Genomic DNA, 27,724 nt, shown 5'->3' on the forward strand with positions numbered 1-27,724 from the left:
AACAAAAAGGTTGGTAAAAACTCAACGCATTATATAAATGTGTGCATAATAACAGTCTCCTTTTGTGCAGTGTTTAGTTTGGTTTGTTGGGGAATTCTGTGTGCCTGTCATCATCTTAATTTGGCACATAGTTAGTAAGGTGTGTGGTTAGTTTGGCCAGACATTAGTGCCATGCCCATGTTATTTACCTGTCTGTTCCTTCCCTATGTGTGTGTGTCTTCCAAATGCTGTGAGAGCTTCCTGGCCAGTATAAGAGAAGGGCTGTGTGAGCAGCAGATGTTTCAGAGAGTCTGTTAGCCTCATTTCCTGGGCGGAGAGCTCTTGACTCTAATAGTGAAGCAACAGGAACCCGAAAAGAGAATGAGAGCAAGAGTGGGAGAGAGAAGTTATTGGAACGTAAAGCTCTCACAAATCATTTTGTCACCAGCAAGCTCTGACAGGCATAAAGGGAGTGTGTAACGAGAGGGAACTAATAAAAAGTGTGCTGTGCTGAAGAGAAAGGAAGTGTGAAGGACTCTTTTACTCAAGACTGAAGTCAAAAGACATAAAAGTGGACGGACAGAACAAAAGTGAGGCGATCATTCACTGCCGGCACTACTGCAGTACACTGTTGGATGCTTCTGGAAGCTCTGTTTATTTCGCTATTTTCGTTTACTCCATCTGTCACTCGAGACTTGTGGGTTGGACGTGGTTCATTTGATTTGCCTGACATTATATCATCGAGACCAAAACGTCAGGGTATTTTCCAAGAGGATCTGTTTTCCTTTCAATTCCTCAGTGAAATAGTGTGTGTGTGTGTATGTGCAGCATTAGGCATGTAAATGGATCCACCACTTGTCATTGAAGGGAACATGAGGTAGTATCTTTTTGTAGATCCAAAACTTCTTATTTTACTAATTTAGAGTGAAGCTTTTGCTCTGTCCTCAGCTATTCGAACTTGCTGGAGTGGTTGACAGCATTGTCCATAATGAAGAGTTTTGAATACAGCTTGTTTACTAGACCTTTGCATATTAACTGAAGTATTTTCAGACTCCAAGTCATCATTACTATTATCTGATTATCTGTAGGCTGAGTCAAAGCTTCCGGAAATTTTATCTGGCCGGGGATCCTCTGATCTATCTTCTAAGGGAATTGCTCAGCTATCTTAAGTGGACACAGCTGGTGTCTTTTTGGGAATGCCGGCTGCAGCACACTGGGTTATTGAGACAGTTAACTGGACTTGTTTAGAGGGTTCTATGTGAGCTGACAAGCCTTTGGGTGAAGCGTCAAGAGCAGAGAAGCAAGCTGTGAGTAGAGGGGAAAAGTTAGAGAGCAAACACGCTTAACAGACGTGTCATTGTGTCTGGACGCCTTTGTGTGTTTTCACAGCAGGGCTGAAAGCTTGTCTAAGACTATTTGAGAGTCAGTCCAGACACGTGGATGTGAACAAGCATTTCTGTGTGCAACTGCCAGCAATCAGACAGTGCTAAAGTTGTGCCAAAAATAAAAAAGCACTCCATTTGCTTGTGTCTCTACATGTCAAGGCTTAGTTGTATTCAGAGTTGCGCCCTAGGAATCCTGCATGCTATGCAACTCTACGCCATCTGGATGTAGCTTTGAGACAGGTGAAATATCAGGAATCTCCCTAATCCAACAGATATCATCTGTTTTGTTGCGTCATTTCAAGGTGCTTTCCAGCATCACCATCAGGTAGCATTACCTCTGCAACCAGTACACACTACTGCTTTTGTTTTTATCCCAAACGCTTTACGTCAATCCCAGGTTTCTGACGAGCCACTTGGCTTCTTTAAAACTGATTCAAGCCAGTTTGGATACAGATTTGCCACTATGAAGTTGTTGTTCTTGTCGTTGATGCCTCTGTTCATGGTGGCTGGAACGGATGGTATGTCTACCTGTAAGACTCTAGACCTCGAGGTGGTGAAGAAAAAGAGGATAGAGGCCATTCGTGGTCAGATCCTAAGCAAACTGCGCATGGCCAAAGAACCCGAAGCTGAGAAAGAAGATAAAGGGCAGAAGGTCCCAGAAGCCCTGCTCTCGCTGTACAACAGCACAGTTGAACTGAGCGAGGAGATGAGGACAGAGCCTGTCCCATTTCAGGCAGAAGATGAAGACTACTTTGGCAAGGAGGTGCACAAGTTCATCATGAAGCAAGGTAAGTGTCTTTTCTCTAAATACATTACAGATGATAATCTCACTGTGTTCTAACTAGGCATGACGTGGAAAAGAATCGCAAAATAAGTTATCTCATCCATGTTCATCTTCCATGAGTTTTTGTCATAAACAGCTGTTACCAAAAAAGTTACAAGCAACAGGACATTTTGTCAATAACATGGTTTCTACTTCTGCATCATCCAACATAGTCTCATGACAACTCGTAATAATTTGTATGAGATGGTGAAATCATAAGACACAGTACTGTACAAAAGTCATAGGCACATAAGATGTTTCACAAAAACATTTGTCTTAAGATTTTCAGCTTTAGTGTGTTAATAGGAAATATACATTTTAGACTCCCAAACGTTACTTTTGCAAATAGAAAAGAAAAGAATAACAGGGAGCCCTGCAACAGATGGCATGGTCCCCACAGAGCCCCCCACTGAATATTGAGTCAGTCTGGGATTACAAGAAGAGACGCAAGCAATTGAGACCGAAAAATAGAGAACAACTGTGTCCTAGGAGGAACTAGGAGAATTGATGCTGTTTTAAAGGAAAAGGTGGTCACACCAAATTTTGATTTAGATTTTTAATGTTCACTGGACTTTATATGAGGCTAATTGATAAATGAAAACTATGTATTGCATTATTATGAAGGCATCCTCACTATGTAAAATCTTTCCCAACTGCCTAAATATTTTGCACAATATTTTATAATATGACTTGGCTCGTATGACAAAGTATATCCCATACAGCCCATCTAATCAACAAATACAATACAAGCATTACATTTTAGCTAACCCCCTTATAACCTGTTTTAAGAGAGAAACATCTGTGAACAAATTTGTTTGCCCAGTCATTAATAAATATGGAATGTCTCAACCATATACATGCCCAAATGTCAGAAGTCATGCATTTTTAGTTCTGTATGCAACACCTTAATTGAAATACACAAAAATAGTTTTTTTTTTTGGTGTAGTCTGCAGAATGGATAACTGAAACATAATTTACATGAGCCTCCAATTTGTTATAGAATAAGCTTCAATATGCCGATTGTCAAAAATCTTGCTTGTGAGACTATGTCTGCAGTTTAGAACATAACTGCAGTTCTAAATCATTTTAATAGTGACAACATTATGAGGCATGGGAACTTAGTGGTCAAGAGAAGTTCATTTTAAGAAAAAAAAAAAAAACATTCGGGGCTTAAGCCCACCCCAAGCACCACTCAAGCCTAACAAATTTCTTCTTGTGAAATGTTGTGCTTGAAAAGTCTACTTGTGCTACAGAAACTTTCTTTAGCATAAATGACATTTGCTTTGATATTTTGTTTTCTAATGCAATGATTTTCAAACACTAATCAGAGACGGATTATGGTCCTAAGAGTCTCCGGGGCACCAGCTTCCTGGAGGCCCCCCTCACTCCACTGCCTCAACATAAGTTCAATGTATGGGACGGAATTTTAAGTGAATCTATTAATTCCATAAATGCTGCGTTTTTGTGTTGTATTTACTGGTGTTATTGCATTATGTGACCCTCCAACTGTCTTACTGATCTGCAACGCGGACCATAGTCAGAGCAGCTCCTGAAGAGCATGTTAAGATTAACTGTGTCTGAAGTGCTCCAAAGTGCGTGCTGCCTGTTGAAGTTCGCTCCATTTTCACGCAAGGATTTTGATAGTGGTTTCACTTTAATTTAATCTTTGCGCAATGGCAAATGTTCTTGTTCATTGTGGGCTAATGAACAGTTTGGGATGATAAATTATACAAGTATCCACGCCTTTGCCTATCTCTATGGATATCAAAACATCGTGACCAGTTTAGTCACGCAAATTATGTTTGATTACTTAATGATGTTCTTTAAAGCAGTAATGACTTGCGTGCAATTAATCATCCTAACCTGTCTCTCATTCTTTTGCATGTGTTCCTCTCATGCGTTTGCCAACATTTCAGAGCCAGTAGGGGGGCAGTATTTAATCCTACATGTGTTAAGATGCCATGCGTTTCCCTCCGAGTATCTGTGGTATTTTAATAAGCCACTTGTTTGTGCTTTTGGCTTCATGTGTTAGATTTTTAAAGGTCTGGTGTCCACATCCAAATCTGCTCAAGTTCTTGCTGAGTGGCAAACATTTTGTGTGCACTTCTGTCTGTTTGATCATTCTGACAGATGTTTGTTCACATAGCACTTTAGAGACCTTAGAGACCTTTTTTGAACTATCCTTTAAGTGAGCAGTATTCGGCTGGTCATGTGATTCTAAAATGGGAGCTCCCTTGTGTGGGAACCCTCTCCATGTAAAATAAAACAGCTTTTTTAAGGTTAAGATATGACTGGAGTCTTCATTTTAATGTGAGTGCTCATCAATTCTTACATATATTGCAGAATTACAGTTCATGTCTTTTAGGAGTTAAACTTTTTTAATGAGGAAAAAATTACTGAGTGCACCTTTAAGGGGGCAATACATTTTTAGATATTGGTGGATATTTGAGATAAAATAGATATTTCCGGTTCTGGATGCTGATCGATACGGCATTGCAGCTGTACTAAAATATATGTTAGAGTAACGGCTATAGCATGAGACACCTGTTCACTATATGACTGCACAGCATCCATAGCTGATCTTTATTGTTGCATAGAAACATACAAGACTATATCTTGTAGTGGTAGGATGGCAATTTACTTGAATCCCTTAATATTTGTATTATTATATATAGCCTACTTTTATAAAAGTAATATGATAAACTGTATATATTGCTATTTTTGCTAATTTAGTTATACACTTATAAGTTATACATCTTTATCATCATTTGTGTTTGCTACATTCTGACAAACTGAAGCAGAAGTTGCCCTACATCCAGGAAAAAATATTTCAACACACACTTAATGGACACTTATTGTTGTATATTTCATATTGTACAACACTCAACATGAGACTTATAATCATGTTTATCAAGTGCAACGTGTCGACAGATCCTCACAAGATCTGCTGAGAAAGAAAAATATTTGTGGTGAAAACATCAATGACCTCTGGGCAACTGGCTCAGTGTAAGTTGAGTTATTGGAAAGAAAAATGTAACATGATATGACACATATTCAGATAATGTTACCTGGGGCAATGCAGTATGAAATATACACTTTATTAGGAAGCCCTTTACACCTACTTATCATGCCATTTATCTAATCGGCCAATCATGTGACAGCAGCGCAATGCATAAAATCATTCAGATATGGTTCAGGAGCTTCAGTTAATATTCGCATCAATCATCAGAATTGGGAAAAAATGTGATTGGTGATTTTGAACGTGGCATGATTGTTAGTGCCAGACGGGCTGGTTTGATTATTTTTGTAACTGATCTCCTGGGATTTTCACACACAGTCACAAGAGTTTACTTTGGTGCCAAAGACAAAAAACATCCAGTGAGCGGCAGTTCTGTGGACGGTAACTCGGGTAACTCCTCTGTACAATTGTAGTGAGCAAAATAGGACCTCAGAATGCACAACACATCGAACCTTGAGGCAGATGGGCTACAAAAGCAGAATACCATGTCTGGCACTTCATTAGGACCATAGTGCCCTTAAACACATGCTCAGTGAGTGTATATGAGATGTAGAGGACATACAATTGTGTTGTTTAAGAAAGATATTAAATAGGTGATTTTATTGCATTAATGACTGAAATGAAGTATTTCCCAGACCTCCAAAATAATGTGTGGTTTTCACTTAGGTGAACATCACTGTTAGCCTGGAAGTGTTGTTGAACGCATGGGCACATGTGAGCTCCAGTTCTCGGGTGAACTGTCCACAGAAGGGCGACAAAACGTGTTGTTATGTTGTAAATTAACGTTATTATTTCTAGTTTCAATGGGACCAGAACTTGTCTCTGAGGCTACTTGCACAACTCTCTATCAGTCATGCCACAAGAATTGGTAAAAGCATTTGAATTGATGCAAAGATGTCAAATCAGAGATGGTCCTTGTTAGTAACTCGGCAGAATAGGATTGATATCAGGGTGCTGGAAAATTCAGAAGATTTTTTTTTTTAAATAGTCCCTGTATGTTATCAGAGACCTATCGTATAAAATAAAAATGAGAAATTGCTCACTGAGAGGATCAACTTACATATTGCCTGTGCTCCATTACAGTATCTCAGAGGAGGTCTTCACTTTTATTGCTAGTCACTTTATTCTTTTGCTCCGCATTTGAATAAAGTTAAACTTTTCTCAATTGTGATACTTTGTTAGATACGCTCATTTCAGTAGTTTGCAAGCGAATGTAATCCTGCTTAGAGAATAGTGTAAACGTTTATGGCTCGCTGTCCTGGGTGAAGGGCTCGAGGCTTGACTTAAATTAGTTATTAATAAATAGATAGGGGAGAAAGGGGAGTTAGAGGGATGCCGGAAGACTCGACACCATGTAGAGTTAAGTGGCAGTTTATATACACTTACTCTAGTGATGTGATTGGTCGGATTAGTTGACCTTGCTCCTCCTGAACCTGAACATATCGTGTTACAAACACTCAATAGGGATTTACTGGCCATAGGGTGAACCAGGACTTTTCCCGGTGGGCCAGACGGTCAAGTAGTGGGACACTTCAAATACTCAGTGTCACGAAACGGTAGCCCCCGATTAAACCACAGTGTATCCACCACCAGCCACAGCACAAAGACCACTTCAGTGGTTTACTTCACCAAGACCAATGTAAACAACTAGCAATGTCATAGCTACCACCCAGAAAATATTAGCAACCACCTAGTAATGCCTTCAAACCACCCAGAGCACCCTAGCAACCACACAGAAAAACGCTGAAAACTGCCTAGCATTATGATGGCAAGTTTTCCACTAGCTGTTCTGCAAGTTTTGCACAAGCTCCAAACTTAGCTTAGCTTCACATACTGTGCATAAGTAAATTGTTGTCATGTAGCATTGCAACAGTGAGCAATTACTACAGTATTAATGACCGTAAATACTGAGAGGCATTGAGATTGCATCAGAATGTTATGATTTATTAACATTTGTTCCGCCTTAACCAAATGTATGAAGCTAAGCCAAAACACAAGCTTGCTATTTGGGACTGTTTCCTCCGAACCTTACTCACACATCAGAAACAAGCAGCCCTTTTTACTGTCAAATGCTCAAAAAAAAAAAAAAAAAAACAATTATAAAAGAAATGAGAGAAAAATCCAGAAACAAAGAGACATGGAGACAGAAATCTCGAGTTACAGGAAAGCCCCCAGTCCTGAGAAATCTGGATGTCTACCCTCATTAACAGATTCTAGCCCTTATTTCTCTTTGTTTGTGTCTTTGTCTTCTGTTTACACCCTTAGAGCTAGCCCCATCTCTTCAGAGGTCTCATTCCTAACGTGTGCATCTGAGCACAGGCCTGATATGATTATGTCTGAGGGGTTTGAAGTGGTTAAAGGAGAAAAAGAACAAAAGACGATACTGTAAAAAAGGGTGTAGAAGGATGAAAGCAGGTGGGTGGCAAGCATCAAATGTGAAGTTAGTTAACCATCAAAACATTTTCAAAAATGAAAATTTTCATGATTTACTCACCTCAAGATTCACTCAAGATTTTTATAAGCACATTTCAGCACTTTTTGTCCATACAATGCTGGTGCCGTCAGGCTGCTGGCTGATTGACGGTCCAAAAGGCATATTTAGGCAGCATACAAGTACTCCACATGACTCTAGTTGATCAATGAATGTCTTCTGAAGCAAATAGATAGGTTTGTGTAAAAAAATACATTGATAATTAAAACTTTATTAACGCTTGCTGCAACCAGTCGACCCATCACAGAGCTGTCGCATGACATAAGCAAAATGGCGAATTCATGCGAGAAGTGGGATATGTGCACTTTGTATACAACAGAGGAACAAACGTCACACAAGAGAAAGGTCATTTCAAACAGAAATACTGTAGTGGGCGGAAGCAACGATTTAAAGTTGAAAACTTTTATTTATGGATTTGTTTCAGAAAATATTTATTGACCGACTAAATATGACTTTTGCACCGTCAAACAGCCAGAAACCTCACAGCACCCATTCCCTTTCATTGTCTGAACAAACGGAGCTGAAATGTGAGAATTATAATTTTTGGGTGAACTAAACCTTTAATCTCAGGAACTGTCCTGTTATTTGACACTTTCACTCACTAATTAAAGTATTCATGGCTGACTGTGAATACTAAATTTCTACAATTGCATGTGAAACTTATTGATTTTAAATTATGCTACATCAAAGCCGCTAGGTGTCAGTGTAAGTCCAAGATCACACAAATACTTGAGTAACTGAATGCACCTTTAATTAGCTATTATTGTGATTATTTTTGTTAGTGGCTTGTAGTATAGCTAACTACATCCATCAAAAAGGGTATCATGACTGAAATTTAACTCATTTAAATTATGAGTAGAGTTTCAAAGTAACTTCCCCGACACTTGATTATAGGTTTTTCAGATAACGGTATTGGTTTACGGATTCTTTAAAGCATCAGTAGATTGTCTTAGAAATAACTAGCTTCTAATCTATAATGACATGTTGTTTTCTAGGTTCTGACCGAGCATTTATCTAATCATAAATTTTGCTGGCAAATAAAGTGCACTCAAAGACACTTCAGTTTACAGCCATGGCCCTGCAGGCATACCACTGATTTTACAAGTCCTTCAAGTGGCATCAGTCTGTTTTTTGCTGCATATGTGTTACATTTCAACTCATGTTATTACATGTCAAAGATTGTGCTGACTGCACAGCTCATCTGCTGGGAAATTGCATCAGGGTTTGTGTGTGTGTGTACGGACTGTGGAGCACTATAGAATGTATGGAAAAGTGTTGGGAGAAACTAACTAAAAGTAGTGATGCTAAAACTAAACTATGTCTAAAAATGGTAGTTATACAATTAAAAGCTACTTTTCCTAACAAGTACAAGAGTAGTGATGCAAAAACTCTACACCACTGGGGGATGACCCCGGCGTGAGCCCCACTCGTTTGCCCTCCTCTTTGTACCGAAGGCGACTCATTCGCCGACCCTCATTGGTAGATTTGGCTGTCAGGCCTACCTGCTAGTACTGGATCCTTCCTTCCTCCCGGCTTCCCCTGGAGTGTGAGCGATGCCGAGGACCATTTTGACCACTTGTAATACCTGACTTAGGTCTCCCGTTGTCCAACTGGGAAACTGTGGGATATCTGGTCCAAGATCCATGGTCCCTGACCTCATCTAGGGGTTTGGGGTTGATGGGGTGTATAGAACTTGGAATTTAGTTCATAGGAAAACCAGGTGCATAATCCGCCTTGTGCGGCCGCGGTCTCAAGGAGTCTGGTAAGGACGGGTTGTTCTCGAGACTGGCCCTTCAGTCTCTCTGAACGATCCCGATGCTTCTAGTTCGGTCCACCCTTTCTCCATGCAGAATGTCAGGACCTCGTCATTGGAGGTTCGTCATGCAACACCATTTTACACCAAATCAAGTGGATATTTCAAGTTTAAAACTGAAGCTCCAACTTAAGACAACACACTGAGATAAGTTGTGGCTCTAATGATAATGCTGGATTTTCTGTTTAATGGTGATGGTAATTTTCATGGTGATTCTGTAAATATGGGCTCAGTTTTATCAGCAATCTATCAGTGCGCTTTGTCCCGGGTTCCACATGTCATGAGTAGTATTTACGCATTAACCCCACGCCTTCGAGGAGGTACTAGAAACTATCGCAGCTACTTCAGGCCAATTAATGCAGGGAAACATCCTTAACAAGTGGATTAAACTGCCTACTGTATAAATCCATGTAAACATCCACATTAAGTGTAAACGCTTTTTCCTCTGCCGAACGTGTAATTGACAACTGGAGCGTGAACAGACAGCATTTCTGCACGTGGTGCCCTACGCAGACTGCGTACTCTGCGTTTAGGGAACGGTGGTACTGTGTACAGAACTAATGATCTAAACACTTTCGACACTGAAAACTGTGACTACACTAAAGTAACAACTGAAAGCTATGAAAGTAGGCATTAAGAAAACATGATCTTGCTTTGGTTTATATTTCAGCATTATATATATATATATATATATATATATATATATATATATATATATATATATATATATATATATATATTGTTCCTGTGGGACGTTGTTCACGTTTTCAATGTAATAATTACTAGAAAGATTTCAAACCCTCTCTTCTTATTGACAAATTCATCCAGATCTGACAAGCCCTTAAATGGATAGTTCACCTAAAAATAAAAATTCTCTCATTTGCTCACCCTCATGCCAGATGTGTATGATTTTATTTCATCTGCGAACATAAATGAAGACTTTTAGAAGAATTTCTCTGCTCTTTTGGTCAATACAATGAAAGTGAATGTGTGGAAACATTTTAAAGCTAAAAAAAATTCAGCATAAATACTATTGTTATCAAGTGTTTGTTTGTTTTTCTTTCAAAATTGTCTAAAAATAAATGTACTTGAGAAGCAACATATATTTGTCTCTTAAAGCATGTCTTAATATCTTATATACTGCTTCTCAGGTGAATGCATATTTTTTTAAAGGATTTTTAGATATTTATTTAAATTTTTATTATTTAACATTCTCAGATAATATTTTTTTTCTTCTGCTAAAGTAAATGTCATTGTTTTAACTGAGTTTAAGATATTTATATTGGAAAACAAGCCAAAACAAAACAAGAAGCGGACTACCACAACTGGAGTTACAAGTTCGAATCTGAGTTACTCCAGTCAGGCTTCCTAAGAAACCATTTGGCCCGGTTGCTAGGGTGGGTAAAGTCACATTGGGTTAACCTCCTTGTGGTTCTCGCTCTTGGTGGGGAGCGTGGTGAATTGTGTGGAGAATAGCGTGAGCCTCCAAACACAACGTGCTCATCAAGCCATGTGATAAGATGCGTGGATTGACAGTCTCAGACGCGGAGGGATCTGAGATTCGTATGCCACCACAAGGACTTAGTGCATTGGGAATTGGGCATGCCAAATTGGGGAGAAAAGGGGAGAAAATCCACAACAACAAAAAAAGATGTAACCCTGAGGGGTTTCCATTAAAGACGAACTCTGCTTAATCCACAATGAAAGTGCTTCTGTATTTACTTATTTGGTATTTTTTATAATTCCCTTGTACTTTGGGATCTACATCACCTGAAGCTGTTTGGAAAATTTAGAGTGCATCTGGACTGTAATTCTTCCATTCCTCTGTCAGGCGTGAGCTGCCGTGCTGCTCTCGCATGTCATCATTAGAGTTTAATGTGATCTCATGTTACGTTAAATGAGATCAAACGAATATTCGACAGCAAACATTTTTGTCAACAATTTTTTTTTATTGTCAATGTTGTTGATAACGTCAACTAATCCTTTCAGCCCTACTTGAGTACTCTTTTAATTGGATACTTTCTTTCTTTAGAAGTAAAAGTACTAACATAAAATAATTGTACTTTTACTTGAGTACAGTATTTGGCTACTCTTACCCACCTCTGCTTACATGACACCTAGTGGCCTGGATGCCTCATCATTTAAACACAGTAGTTTTCAGTTACCAATGCCATTGTAGAAATTCACAATGTACAGTAAACCAGGATTAATTTAATCCATTAGTGAAAGTGTCCAATAACAGGATGGTTACTGAGATTAAGCAGGTAGTATTCAGCTGGTCATGTGATGTTAACATGGCAGCCCCCATGAGGCGCCCCTGCCCCATGTAGAATAAAAGAGCTTTTATAAGGTTACTGATATGACTGTATGATTTTGTACATATGTTTCTTTAGAAGTAAAACTTCCTGAGTGAACCTTTTCTTTGAGTTCTGGTAAATACAACTATGAAAGTATGCTATACTTTAAATGTTGTCACTTACACTCAAATATTTGTACTATTTCGGACACAAATAAGCTAGCCTTAATGAAACGAACTACCTCATGAGTAAATACTAACTCCGTGTATATCCAGAAACAATACTAATTACTTGGACGTTAAGGAATCAGATTTCAAAATTGGCCAACACAAATATTTTGTGCACATGGAATAACTATAGAATTATGATGTGCTAACATCTTCGTACATTGCAAGATCATGTCACCTTAAACTGGATTAACAAAAAACACAAAAGCACAAAAATGACACAAAACACAGCTCTATAATGTACCAATTGTACAACAATATAAACAGTAAAAACTGTGCATACATAGTGAAGACAAGAAGTTTTTTTGTCAAGAAGACAATAAATATGCCCTCAGAACTAAAAACATGACCCTGCCAATTAATTCCATGGGCCAAATATTTAATCTTAATAAAACATTAATTTCTGGCACAGCCCAACTCTGGTCTGGAAAAAGAGAGAAACCTAGATATTTAAAAGAGGACAGTACAGTAAGAGGAGAGGAAACATGTAGGAGAGGCAGATATTTAAGCCTGCTGGAATCTGGTTGCACCCATCAGTAATGATAGACCTGTCTCAATGCTTGTTAGGACAGCTGTCCTGAGCTTACCTGAGCGACAACCTGCGTAAACACACAAATCACTCTCCACCCTCATCTTACTGCACCAACAACAAAGAGCAGCTCTTTCTGTCCTTGACATTTTTTATTTGTGAGCACAGGTGTTGATGCATGGAACACATTGGATAGTTTCCTAATCAAGACAATATTTCGCTCAATAGTGTTGAACAATGGTGTCGAATAGATATTTCTGTTAATAGCGCCAAACTAATGAGAATGAAATGACAAAATTAGCATTCCTGTGACGTCTACGGACATTCAACAGTCTTATGACTGCTCATAATACTTCATACGAGATAACAAAACTGTAAGATATAGTATGAATTTGATCGTACATAAAGGTTTCAATTTTAGACCAAACAAATCGACAAACAGAATTTTAAATCAATACAATACAGGCATAACATTTTAGAAAGCCTCATATCCAACTCGTTTTATTTTAAGAAAGGAAACTTGGTTACTCTTTAGTGGTCAACCGAAAGTGGATTTTGATGATACCGATAAATAAGGTGATGGGAAAGGCTGATAACCGATTCATTGGCCGATAGTTTCTAAAGTTGATATAGAAAGAAAATGTCTTATTCTTTTCTTAAAGGTGCTTTCAGCAATTTTAAAAAGTTTTACACATTAATGAATGAATTGTGTTTTTGTAAAGTGTGATCTGAATGGTTTACGCTCATATGAGATGAAGACTGTACTCCTAATAGTTTTCTTTAAAAAGTGTTTTTATTATACATGATGCGGATCAACGCTTCAATGTGTTTCGCCATGTTGAAATCACATGACCTGCAGTGTTTCACTTCATGTGGAGGAAGAAAATCCTTGCGCTCATTGGATGTTAGTGCAGTGTTGTTTGGTAATGCGAAGAGCAAAATGTATGCAATGGAACATAATTATTTATTGTGCTTTAGAGGCACAGACAACAGGAGATTCAGTAGCTGTACTGCCAAAGAAGCAAGACGACTGAGACCAGCAAAGGCAAAAAATTTGAGTAAACATCTGTACAGCATACACAAGGTGGAATGTATTTATGACAGAGAAAAACATTAGTGATGGCATATGTCTTCATTGGTTTAGTAGCTTGGCACAGCCATTAAAGTACACAAAGAAAAGCAATGCTAACGCTAACTAGAGAACTACTGAATGCCCCTTTAATATGGGGTGCACAGAAAAAGAGTCCAAAATGAATAAAATTCCAGATGTTTTATTGTTCTACCAAAATCCCAATAACAACCAGAAAACAAATGAAGATTTATTGCATAATGCTGAAATTTTAAGTATAAATAATCATGAAACACACCAGGGAATCATATTTTGAAAATAAAAAATTACTATTATGAAAATAACTAGTTATGAAAAAACGATCAGCATCTATCGGCATACATTTTTGCCAATAATGATAGTTCCAAAAAGCAACTATCGGCACTGATTAATCGGTAAAACCGATATTACTATATTACGATATTACTCATTCCATATTTATATATGGAATACAAATGAGTGATGTCACTAGTCTGTAATACACTTCAAAACCCTTATGTTTCCTTTCTATAATGGTACACAATAATGATTTTCCTATTAAAATCATGGTTAGGTTTAGGCTTAGGTTTGGGGTTAAACTTAGAGAAATTTATGAAGTGTTGGCTCATACAAAAAAAAAAACAACAAAAAAAAACTTTTATTTACATGAACCATCAAACAATGTTATAAACATTTTCTGTCTCATACTATTATTATGACATGGATGCAGTTGGGACATTTTACATTTGAGTTTTGGGGGTGAAATATGACCGTGTTCTAACATGTGTTTTTTTATATTTACCCTATTGTTTTGTAGGCTACTACAGAGTTATTGTGTTTCATTTACAGAAAATTCCTATCTTTGATTAATGATTATACAAAGTCAATATTTGTACTGTATTCTAATCTCACTGTGGGTGCTGGCAGATCATGGAGAGTAATTATGGTTTGGTGACAGATAGTTGTTGCGTGTGTATGGATGGTTAGTGGAATTAACCAGCATAAATGCTCCACCCATCCTCCCACATTCTCTACTCAACGGCCAGCATCCTTTGATGCTCTCAACCATCTTAGCATCTGTTCTCCGAATATTACAATGCCAGGGTTTCAGCAAAGGAAGTCCCCTTTCTGACAATACAAGCTCTCCCTTTAAATGTCAGACTAAAAAGAGTTTTGTTTTAATGTCTTTTTAGAAATAGTGACAAAGTTGTGTTCTTTAGGAGGAAATAAGCAGTATACTGTATATCATAATACTTAACGTTCAACTTAAATTTACATGACAATGACAAAATGTTTGCACATGAAAATTAGTAGTATGTCCAAATTCACAGTATTCATGAAACAATAACTGAGATATACCCAGATGTCCTACTGTTTCCAGCGAGATTTTGAAGTGCGGATTGACTGGACACTTAACAATCCCATAATCCCTTGGGAGCTGAGGCAACATCACGTTCAAAACACTGGATTTAAAGGAACAGTGGTGAATTGCAAGGCGGATGCCTCATAACTATAAATGCTATATACACACCAAGATAATTGTTCCTTGCATTTGAATGGTGCTTGTTTAACAAAACCAAAGAAGATAGTTTTCACGGTTGTTGTTATTACATCATATATTCGGGTCACGAGACGATGCCAATGTCCCTGGATGAAGTATGTCCAAAATCTATTCATGCTATACAGGTGAAACTCGAAAAATTAGAATATCGTGCAAAAGTTCATTAATTTCAGTAATTCAACTTAAAAGGTGAAACTAATATATTATATAGACTCATTACAAGCAAAGTAAGATATTTCAAGCCTTTATTTGATATAATTTTGATGATTATGGCTTACAGCTTATGAAAACCCCAAATTCAGAATCTCAGAAAATTAGAATATTACATGAAATCAATAAAAAAAAAAAAGGATTTTAAATACAGAAATGTCGGCCCTCTGAAAAGTATAATCATGCATATGTACTCAGTACTTGGTTTGGGCCCCTTTTGCATTAATTACTGCCTCAATGCGGCGTGGCATGGATGCTATCAGCCTGTGGCACTGCTGAGGTGTTATGGAAGACCAAGATGCTTCAATAGCGGCCTTCAGCTCTTCTGCATTGTTTGGTCTCATGTCTCTCATCTTTCTCTTGGCAATGCCCCCATAGATTCTCATTGAACCAGGTTTTGGTACTTTTGGCAGTGTGGGCAGGTGCCAAGTCCTGCTGGAAAATGAAGTCAGCATCTCCATAAAGCTTGTCTGCTGAAGGAAGCATGAAGTGCTCTAAAATGTCCCGGTAGATGGCTGCGTTGACTCTGGACTTAATAAAGCACAGTGGACCAACACCAGCCGATGACATGGCCCCCCAAACCAACACAGACTGTGGAAACTTCACACTGGACTTCAAGCATCTTGGATTGTGTGCCTCTCCATTCTTCCTCCAGACTCTGGGACCTTGGTTTCCAAAAAATGCAAAATTTGCTCTCATCAGAAAAGAGGACTTTGGACCACTGAGCAACAGACCAGTTATTTTTTTCTTTAGCCCAGGTAAGACGTTTGACATTTGAAGCCCATGTCCAGGACCCGTCTGTGTGTGGTGGCTCTTGATGCAGTAACTCCAGCCTCAGTCCACTCCTTGTGAAGCTCCCCACACATTTGAATGGCCTTTTCCTGACAATCCTCTCCAGGCTACGGTCATCCCTGCTGCTTGTGCACCTTTTTCTTCCACACTTTTCCCTTCCACTTAACTTTCTATTAATGTGCTTTGATACAGCACTTTGAGAACATCCAACTTCTTTTGCAATTACCTTTTGAGGCTTTCCCTCCTTGTGGAGGGTGTCAATGATGGTTTTCTGCACAACTGTCAGGTCAGCAGTCTTCCCCATGATTGTGAATTCAACTGAACCAGACTGAGAGACCATTTAAAGGCTCAGGAACCCTTTGCAGGTGTTTAGCTGATTAGAGTGTGACACTTTGAGCCTACAATACTGAACCTTTTCACAATATTCTAATTTTCTGAGATTCTGAATTTGGGGTTTTCATAAGCTGTAAGCCATAATCATCAAAATTATATCAAATAAAGGCTTGAAATATCTTACTTTGCTTGTAATGAGTCTATATAATATATTAGTTTCACCTTTTAAGTTGAATTACTGAAATTAATTAACTTTTGCACGATATTCTAATTTTTCGAGTTTCACCTGTATGCATGCATGCCTAAAGCAATGTACTGTTTTGCCAGCAGATTAGGGAGTCATCAAATACTGTACATACTGTGACATTATGTGGTTTCAGACACAGCATGGGTCTACGAGTCCATAGTCCAACACTCTATCTGGTGAGCTACAGTGGATGCTAATCTTGCTATATGTGTGTAAATGTAGGCATTAAATGTACATACAAGCATTAAAATGTACCATTTTACAAATTCTACGTTAGAGTACAAGTGTTTTGATATGTGCGAAATATAAGTCTTTATAAAGTCATAATCAGCCATAGGACTGGTGATTTGTGTGAAAGTAAATACAACCCACAGTTGTTGTAATGCCTCAAGAGTTAATTTCACCAGGAAACTGCAGAAAATGTAGAAAGCTGCACGAAAAACTCAGTTTTCAAAAATGTATTTCATTAGTAACATTCATTCTATGAGACTGTATATCCTCAATTTTTGCCTTGTTACTGTTCTAAAACCTTTCTATAACTGTAACACTTCCATACTTGCCCTAGGATGTTCTATGGTATGACTAACGTTTTAGACAACATGATCACAAAATAAGTCGGCATGTTAAGTCGAAAGTTTTGCTACCTTAGGATCAGCTACATTATGGCGACTCACTGACAATCGGCATCTCCTGTCAGACATGTTTGCATGGAGCAACAGGATGCACATTACTTTAGCAGCATAGGAGACAAGGGTTCATATCCCACATTGAAACCAGGAGGTAATCATATTTGCATAAACACTGACAAACGTGATTCGGAAGTTGCATTCCCCCCCCAACTTTCAATTTTTACTCCACTAATGGTTAGGCTTAGGTTTGTGGTGTGGTTGGGGGGGGGGGGTTATAAAATAAACATTTCTCTTCACTGTATTACATCCTGCACAGCTGAAAGCAGCTCGCTTTACAGCTCACACATGCTGATACGCCCAGCAACACTTAAGGATTTGGCCACTGGGGGGCAGTGTTTTGAAATTTCGTCGGCATAGATCGGTCTTCGCTAAAGAAAAGTCAATCTAAAAAGTAATTGTGCTATATACTTAAATTGTATGTAATCGCACTAAATAGAATGATATTATTGTTTCAGTTGATTTTGGTTTTAGTGCAAAATTACTAATGATGGATGAATGGATAAGTGAAGTTTCATACATTATGATAGACTTTATGTTGGTGTTTTTATTTTGTTGATATAGTGTTGTTTGTATAACTATTACTATTAAAGGTGTGAGCTTCACTATTATTATTATTGCTCATATTTGGGGATTTGTTCAAATCTCAGACTTTAAGTATTAACTTTGGTGTGTAAATCGTCCCACATACGAGCTGCCACTAAAGTAATGTATTATGGTGTTACAAATATACAGTACATCTCGCTGTCCTTGTTAAGCCCCAGCTACACCAGTTATAGGTCTTAACCCTTTATACAGACTAATGATGGCTTGCTCTCGAAATAATACAGCTAGAGCCAAATTCAAGTGCAGCATTAGCTTTGTGTAGCCAGACATTTGACAATAAGATGTAAAGGGGTCATGAAATGCACTTTATGTATAGTTTTAGTATCTTCCATGAGTTCTACTTATGTTATTAGGGTTTCTTTTTTTCTTCAGCAAAACAGTCATAATTTAGTAATATATGATAATTTTCCACCCGGTCTCTGGCCCGCTGTCTGAAATGGTCAAAGACGTCCATCTAGCGCATGTTTTCATACACCAAAAATTATCTAGTTAGCGCAGATGGGTGAAAAAACACATCCAAGAACATGTTTGTGCTCAAAACAGCAAGAGGCAGAGCAGCTGAATGAAACTGTCTCATTTTTATGAGTTGTCACTTTTAAAAGGCGCGGTGTCAAGTGCATGAATAAATACCAAAATAATCCAAAATAGCCCAGCTGGGTACCCTTTGATGTTCAGAAATATTGAGGCCACATTAGGACCTGAGCACCTGTGGGTGGGGCCAAGAGTGCGACGATGTAAAGTAGGCGTTGATGTATTTTCACTGCTGAGGCAGTCATGAATTAATGTACCCCTATTAACGGAGGGTAGTCGTGGAATTTGAGAATGAGGCGTTTTTGAAACTTGGTTTCAATAAATGCTTTTATTGCATTCGGGATTCATTTTTTAGTTTTGACATTTATAGTATGTTTTTATAGCAGAAAGACTTCTGCGGTGAAACACTTTCTTATGATTTGTTTAATTCATACAGTAGAAGCGCTTTCACACTGTTGTGAGTGAAAAGGTGGATATGACATCATTGAGGAATTTTCCCTTGGGAGCTTAATAATGTTTCTACAGTTAACAAAAAACAGTTAGAAATGCTTTGACAGATGAAACATAAATACTAGATTACATGCCTTTTCAATGTTTTTTAGGCTGAAATGCTAACCAATATAGCCTTTAACATCATATATAAAGCTAATATATTTATTTAATAAATTTTCTGCATCATTTTACGAACAGAATCCACATATGATCAGAAAAGGATGTGGTTGTGAATACTGTGGGGTTTTGAAGTTTGGAGCAGCAAAAATAGTTAACCTTGTTTAAATTGTCATGTGAACATTTAGCTTTATGCTAAGCTACAGAGCTTTTTCTTGCCTTTACATGAATCTGTTACCAAGTGCGATTTTTATATTTTATAATTCATTCTATGAACAAAATTCACGTTTGAGCATAACTTATTTTCTGAACTTATTCTTCACTTTTTACAGTGAAGTGTATTTTCTTAATTTTTTACTTATTTATAATCAAAACAAGTGAAAAAAATCTGTCAGTGCTAAAGAAGTAATCCAAAGTATTTAGATTGTTACTGACCTTGTGCAATCAACCTGGAAACTATGGTAAATAATAATAATAATAATAAATTTTATTTGTAATGCGCCTTTCTCAGACTCAAAGCGCTACAGCATGTACAGAACAAAATAGTCAAACATGTGAATAAAAATATATATAGAAGTATCAAAAAAGAAAAAATACATAAAAAATACAATTATAAATTGAAAACTTGACTAAAAAGATCCACAGAAGCAGCATCCCTAATAGATGAGGGTAGTGTGTTCCATAATTTAGGCGCGTTATAGGAAAAGGCCCTTCCCTCCATGGTTTTTAATTTACAACGAGGCTGACAGAGAGAGAGAGCCAGCAGAGCGGAGAGAGCGAGCGGGAATGGATGGAGTAACCAAATCACAGATGTAATCTGGAGCCAACCCATGTACTGCTTTATAGGTTAAAATCAGAATTTTGTAATCAATACGTGGCTGAACTGGAAGCCAATGCAGTTGCTGGAGCACGGGTGTAATGTGATGGCGTGAGGATGTATGAGTCAAAACACGTGCGGCAGAGTTCTGTATATATTGCAACATCCTAATAGAATTTGCTGGTAATCCCGCAAAAAGAGAGTTACAGTAATCAAGCCTTGATGTAATGAAGGCATGGATTAGCTTCTCTGCATCAGGCCTAGAGAGAAATGGTCTAATAATGCAATGTTCCTCAGATGGAAAAAAAAGCAACCTTTGTTATGTTTTTAAAATGTGAATTAAAAGTTAGCTGGGCATCAAAAATCACAATCCAAAATCACATCCAAATTACGCACCTGGCCAGAAGGGGACAATTGGGTATTGTCTACTGAAATTTTAAAATCCTTACATTTACTGACATTAATTGGAGTACCAATTAATAAGATTTCAGTTTTGGAGCAGTTTAGTTTTAGAAAGTTGAGTTTCATTCAATCTGGGTGTCATTTGTGTAACAATGAAAGCTCAGGCCATACTTCCGAATGATCTGCCCAAGAGGCAGCATATAAACACTAAATAAAACAGGACCCAAAACTGACCCCTGAGGGACACCCTGACCCAGAGGCACAGTCGGACTAGTGAATCCTAGTGATTAGATCTTCCTCAAAAGTGTTCATTGTATTAGCCCCATACCTTGGACTGTTGCACTACTGACTCCCAGTTGCAGTGTTTGTGCATCAGACAGTCAGTGAATAGACCGTTGACAGTCATTCACATTTTTTTTAATAAGTGGATCATAATCATAATCAATATCTTCTTTATTCTCTCCAATCTCTTTTGCTTTAGTCCAGAATGATACGAAATATCAGCTCCTTTTTAACGTGTCAGAGATGCGACAGAGTATTCCTGACTACAGGTTGCTGTCGCAGGCTGAGCTAAGGCTTCGGATCAAGAATCCCACCATGGGCCAGGAGCAGAGGCTAGAGCTGTACCATGGAGTGGGTGACCAGGCCAGATATCTGGGCACACGTTTTGTCTCAAAGGACTTGGCCGATCACTGGCTCTCATTTGATGTGAAACAGACAGTCAAAGAATGGATGCAAAGTTCAGGTGAGGTCACAGCTGCCTTTAGCTCACATGAACCTCAGCTTCACGAGAGTCAGTGACTAATTTCTAATGACTCTCTTTAACGCAGTAAACACAGTCGTAAACACAGCGGTACTGCATTAAATTGCAAAATGCATTGTTGTCCATAATATTCTCAAAATATAAATGGTAAATAGTCTGCACTTATATAGCGCCTTTTTTAACATTAGAGGTTACCAAAGCGTTTTACACTGTGTCCCATTCACCCATTCTCACACACATTTACACTCACACACCAATGGCGGCAGAGCTGCCATGCAAGGCAGTATGTGTATAACAGATAATGATAATAATAATCAGTTTTATTTATATAGCACCTTTCCACAAGCTCAAGGACACTTTACACTCCATATAAATTTAACAGGACAAAGTACATTAATGTACATTTCAACAGAAGTTACAATCTCAATTACAAAGGGGGAATAAAACATCAGTCAGTAATAGACAGATGAGATGCATTTTAATTTCCTCTTATTTAGTGTCTATAAAATAAAGTCATAACATACAACCCTACTTAATGTAGATAAAGATGGAGAATTTAAAACAATTCATGACTCTCTTATTGGTGTTGAAATGTGAAGTTAAGAATGCAGACTCTACACGATAAGCCAAAACATTATGACCACTCACAGGTGAAGAGAATAACGTTGATCATCTCCTAACAAGGCCACATGTCAAGGTCTGGTTAGATTAGATGTTAAGTAAACAATCAGTTCTCGAAGTCAGTTGAATGCAGGTGAAATGGGCAGAAATAAAGACCTGAGTGACTTTGACAAAGGCAAAATTGTTATGGCCAGACGACTGGGTCGGAGTATCTCTGAAACTGCAAGGTGGTCAGAGTGCCAATGATGACCCTGTCAACCATCGAAGGCACCTACAATTGGCACGTGAGTGTCGGAACTGGACCTTGGAGCAGTGCAACTTACAGGACTTGAAGGATCTGCTACTAATGTCTTTGTCATGTATTACCCTGTCATGTTTCACCTTGCTCCTTAGTTTTCACTTTTGTCCTTTATTTAACTCCATAGTCTCCTTGTTAGCGTTCGTGTTCACTGTCATTGTTCTCACCTGTGTCTTGTTTGTAATCATCCTGCCTTGTGTGTATATAACCCTGCCCGTTCCTCCATTACCTTGTCGTTTGTTAAATGTTGATGTTCGCTTCCATGCCCGAGTTCCTAGTTCCAGTGTTCCAGCATTTTTGTGTTTTGCTTTCATTTTACCCATCGTGGTTGTTTTGTTTGCTCCTGTTGTGTCTGTTTATCAATAAACCCGCATTTGGATCCTCAACATTTGTCAGCCTCCGTCCTCATTCGTAACATAACAAATGACCAACACTATGGATCCAGCGGTTTTACAGGCCAACTGTAACCTTCTCAGCCTACTGCAGGGAAACCGTCCGGTGGAAGAGCACATCCGCGATTTTCTCGCAATTGCCAGTGCCTCCGACTTCCCTGATTCCTCCCTGGTCGTATTTTTCCGGGCTAACCTGAACAGTGCGCTCAAGGAGCGGTTGCCACCGGCAACGCGCGGCTGAACGCTCCGCGCGTTCGTGGAGGAGACTCTACTGACCTGCGGTTCCTTGTTCACCGTGGACATCGTCGAGGAGAACCCCGTAGCTCCTCCCAAAGTGGTAACCCTCCATTCGCCCGTGGTTCGTCCCTTCACATCTGCCAGCGAACCAATCTTCATGCCTGCCGTGATCAAGGAGCCAATGCTGCCAGCTTTGTCCGCCCGGAGGAGAAGGAGAAGAAAGGCTTCCACTCCCCAGTTCACGCCTTCTACGGTCTGCGAGCCAGAGCCCACGCATGTCATTGTGAGCGAGCCTGAGCCCTCGACCGTCCCCGAGCCAGCACCTGTAGCCTCCGATGTCGGTGAGCCAGCACCTGTAGCCTCCGATGTCAGTGAGCCAGCGCCTGTAGCCTCCGATGTCAATGAGCCAGCGCCTGTAGCCTCCGATGTCAATGAGCCAGCGCCTGTAGCCTCTGATGTCAGTGAGCCAGTGCCTGTAGCCTCCGATGTCAGTGAGCCAGTGCCTGTAGCCTCCGACAGCAGTGAACCTACGCCTGTAGCCTCGACCGTCCCTGAGCCAGCGTCAGCAGCCATGACCATCCAAGAGCCAATGCTTCCCGAGCTTTCCAGAGCTCCGCCTCCCGAGCTTTCCAGAGCTCCGCCTTCCGAGCCTCCCGAGCTTTCCAGAGCTCCGCCTCCCGAGCTTTCCAGAGCTCCGCCTCCCGAGCTTTCTACGGCTCCTCTCCCAGAGACTCCTGAGCCTCCTGCGGCTCCGCCCCCAGAGCCGCCTTCGGCCACGCCCCCTGAGCCTCCTACGGCTCCGTCTCCTGAGCCTCCCTTGGCTCCACCTCTCGAGCCTCCCAGGGCTCCGCCTCTCGAGCCTCCCAGGGCTCCACCTCTCAAGCCTCTCGAGCCTTCCAGGGCTTCGCTTCTGGAGCGTCCTATGGCGCCACCTCCCTCGGCTCCACCGCCTGAGCCTCCTACGGCTCCGCCTCCCATGGCTCCGCCTCCAGAGCCTTCCAGGTCTCCGCCTCTAGAACCTCCTATGGTTCCACCTCCATCGGCTCCGCCTCTACAGCCTCCTACGGTACCACCTCCATCGGCTCCGCCTCCAGAGCCTTCCAGGTCTCCGCCTCCAGAGCCTCCCAGGCCTCCTGAACCTGTCCCTGTCCTTTGGCCGCCTCCCAGACCCCTGAACCTGTCCCTGTCCTGTGGCCAGCTCCCAGGCCACCTGACCCAGTCCCCGTCTTGTGCTCCCCTTGGACTGTCTGTCTGCCCCTTGTGCCCCCGTGGACTGCTCGCCTGCCCTCTGTGCCCCCTTGGACTGTCTGCCCTGTCCCCTGTGCTGCCCCCTCTGGCCTGGACTGCTCTGCCTGCCCTCTGTGCCCCCTTGGACTGTCTGTCTGCCCCTTGTGCCCCCTTGGACTGCCTGTCTGCCCTCTGTGCCCCCCTTGGTCTACCTATCTGCCCCTTGTCCCCCCCTGGATTGTCTGGTGTCCCCTTGTGCTCTCCGTGGTCTGCCAGTCCCCCCCTCATTCCTTGGACGATTCTGTTTTGTTTTTTTGTATGTTTGTTTTTAGGATCGTCTGGGATCCGATCCTTTGAGGGGGGGCTATGTCATGTATTACCCTGTCGTGTTTCACCTTGCTCCTTAGTTTTCACTTTTGTCCTTTATTTGACTCCATAGTCTCCTTGTTAGCGTTCGTGTTCACTGTCATTGTTCTCACCTGTGTCTTGTTCGTAATCATCCTGCCTTGTGTGTATATAACGCTGCCCGTTCCTCCATTACCTTGTCGTTTGTTAAATGTTGATGTTCGCTTCCATGCCCGAGTTCCTAGATCCAGTGTTCCAGCGTTTTTTGTGTTTTGCTTTCATTTTACCCATCGTGGTTGTTTTGTTTGCTCCTGTTGTGTCTGTTTATCAATAAACCCGCATTTGGATCCTCAACCTTTGTCAGCCTCCGTCCTCATTCGTAACAGTCTTGGTGCCAGATAACACAGGCAACAGACACCTTCAGGGGTCTTGTAGAGTCCATGCCTTGGTGTGTCGGCGCTGTTTTAGCGGCACTCGGAGGACCAACAACATATTAGGCATGTTTTGGCTCATCAGTTTATAGTACATGATAAGAGCATAATTTACCTGCATTATAACATAATTCAATTTGGTAAAAAGGTTAGAAGTTGTTGCAACTATAGTATTTTCACAAACACAGGTGTGCAAAAAAGCACTGTGGTTTATAGACGTGGTACCATTGTAATACAGTGTTGATTTAGGGCATGTACCATGGTAGTATTCTTTGAACTATATATATACACCATGATACATGAATATGCTTACATGAAATGTTATATTCATTCAAAATAATGTTTAAAGGAAGTGAGCAATTCAATTTTTTATTGCTATATTAGTAGCAAGTACCAATTATACCGATGTTCGGGCTTGTATTATATTATATCATAGAATATTTTTCATACAAAAACTACAGTTATATTGATCTAACCATGATAATGAATGAGTAGCCATACATTTATAACTTAAGCTGCTTTCCATTCAACTCTTCCTACTTGGAAAAGTGTAATAGAACAACACTTGAATTCGGAACGTTCAACCTGGAAACTCCTAACTTCGCCGAGATGCTGTTGCACTGTATGACATCATACATCAAACATAACGGCACCCAGTAAACATACACAAATATACTAAATTTACTTGGAATTAATTAATAAACACCTTATAAATCATTAATATGCGGTTATAACAACATGCATAAAAAGGGTAACTTCATCAAATACTTTTCAATTAGTTAACCATTTTACCTAACATGTTACACATTTTTAAAAACACTATTTCTAAATTAACCTTTGAAAATCTACCTCAATAAATGCTTTGCAGGTGTCCAGTTTACATTGTTGTCAACATAACAGACAGGTACATAAAAGTTCAATATGCTTTAATGGTCATCAGGCTTTATTACATATTATATGCTGAGAATGAGCATGAAGACCAGAAAATTGTTTTTGCAGAGAACTTTCGGTAACTAGGAATAGGTAAAACCATTCTTTTGACATAAATGTAACAAGGAAAGTGAAAACACATGTGAGTAAAGACATTACAGTAATGTTTACAACACAAAGCACACTGTACCAAAATGAAATTATCCCCCTTTTAATCTCAGTATAATAGTCTATATTGATACATTGTGACATGAATCATGAATTAGGATATTTTATGTTTTTGATTTTAAAAGAATGAATGTGTATTAATTAAGAATTTATAACATGTAAGTTAAAATGCTCACTTTTTTGGCAAGTATTGGGTGAAAGTTGCCTTGTTTCTATAACAGCATAAATTATTTATTAGTCTTTAATAACCCATTTATAAACCCTTAAGAAAGGGAACATAATATAAAGTGTGACCAATTATACCTTTAAGTGTTATTGAACCATGACTTTAGAGTTCTTCAAAACTCAAGTAATCGTTTGTGTTTTTGTGCTGAACAGAAGATGAAGAAAGTTTAGAGTTGAGGTTATACTGTGGCTGTAAAACCAACAAAGACCAGCAGAGTGGTGATAACTTCCTCTTCACCATATCAGGTATGATAATCTCATGGCCTGAAATTTAAAATTTAAAATAAATTGAAAGTATGTGGCAAAAAATCTAAAGCTGATATAACCTTTGATATAATCTTTTTTTCTGTGTTTGTCCTTCCAGGACTAGGCAAGCCAAGAGGTGATATGTCTACCTTTGCAGACATGATGGTGAAACCATATATCTTGGCTTTATCTTTGCCCTCTAATGGCAACTCTCTTGCGTCCGTTCGCAGGAAAAGAGCCACTGGCTCTAATGAAACTTGTGATGAGTAAGTCTCTTTCTCTCTCATTCTAGTTTTCACTTTCTGTATTCCTACAAGCTTCAAAAACAGTTTCAGAATCCTATCAAATAGCTTCAGTCTAGATGATGATCAAAATTTAGCTGTCTTCTGCTAATCATTACAGCTTTCTTTTTCTTTTTTGACTGTCAATAGTTGACTTGATGAACAAACTTTCTTCTAATCCTCAAAATTATCTTGCAGAAAAACTGAGACCTGCTGTATGCGGAAGCTTTACATCGACTTCCGGAAAGACTTGGGCTGGAAGTGGATCCACAAGCCCAAGGGCTACTATGCCAACTATTGCATGGGGTCCTGCACCTACATCTGGAATGCAGAGAACAAATACTCTCAGGTAGGGTGTTTATTATCAGTTAGGCTGACTCTGTTCAAGAATAGGGAAACACCATTGCTGTGTCCCAATTCACAAATATATGAACTAAATATACTGCCTATTCTACTGTGTACTCATGTATGTTCTGCATTGGTAAAAGGGAAAGAACATTCTTTTGAGTGTGTACCAAAATGAGTGTTCCAGTATCTACTAAGTTATAAAATTGAATCTTGATACCACAGACCTCGTTGGTGTATACTTTTTGCATTTGCATGTAAGCTAACTACACTTTTACCCAACGCGAGGTGGAAGATCATTCCGCCTTTATGAAATGTTTAGTGCGCTAGGGTAAGTGCCTTAAACTTGATGTGGGCAGCACCTGCTAGCCAGTGGAGTGAGACAAAGAAAGGTGGGGGAAAAAAGGCTGTCTAAGAGCATTGCAGTAGTCCAGTCTATAGATGAACAGCAAAGTGTTTCTCATCATGCTCAGTTGGGAGGGGTCTGATTTTCCTAGTGTTGTAGAGTACAAAACAGCATGACCTAGGGCCTCATGTATAAATGTTCTCATGCCCACGATGGGATTTATAAAAAGTCAACTTGACATGAAAATGTGTTCACAAGCTGTACCCCTTGCATACATACTCTTTTACTGCTGTGTGTGAATTGGCGACACCAGCTAAACAAGTAATGAACTGAACAGACTGATTATAAACTCTGCTTTTAATTAAATACACAGCACTTAGAATAAAAATAAACTCTGTAGTAACGTGTCTAGATGGCGATATGCA

General features: G+C 39.5%; 1 protein-coding gene across 1 annotated transcript in view; it reads left to right on the top strand.

Annotated features, from left to right (window-relative positions):
- Positions 1-339: 339 nt before the first annotated feature.
- The window catches only part of LOC127630064 (transforming growth factor beta-1 proprotein-like), a 38,349-nt gene continuing 10,964 nt past the window's right edge, over positions 340-27,724 (top strand). The window contains exons 1-6 of the mRNA XM_052107472.1: positions 340-856; positions 1,068-2,152; positions 20,926-21,189; positions 26,235-26,327; positions 26,446-26,593; positions 26,807-26,957. Of these exons, the coding sequence (XP_051963432.1) occupies positions 1,828-2,152; positions 20,926-21,189; positions 26,235-26,327; positions 26,446-26,593; positions 26,807-26,957 (981 nt within the window). The 5' untranslated portion in view covers positions 340-856; positions 1,068-1,827. The remainder of the gene's footprint in view (positions 857-1,067; positions 2,153-20,925; positions 21,190-26,234; positions 26,328-26,445; positions 26,594-26,806; positions 26,958-27,724) is intronic.

This window comes from Xyrauchen texanus, chromosome 36 (assembly GCF_025860055.1).
Source record: "Xyrauchen texanus isolate HMW12.3.18 chromosome 36, RBS_HiC_50CHRs, whole genome shotgun sequence".
In the NCBI taxonomy this organism is placed as follows: domain Eukaryota; kingdom Metazoa; phylum Chordata; class Actinopteri; order Cypriniformes; family Catostomidae; genus Xyrauchen; species Xyrauchen texanus.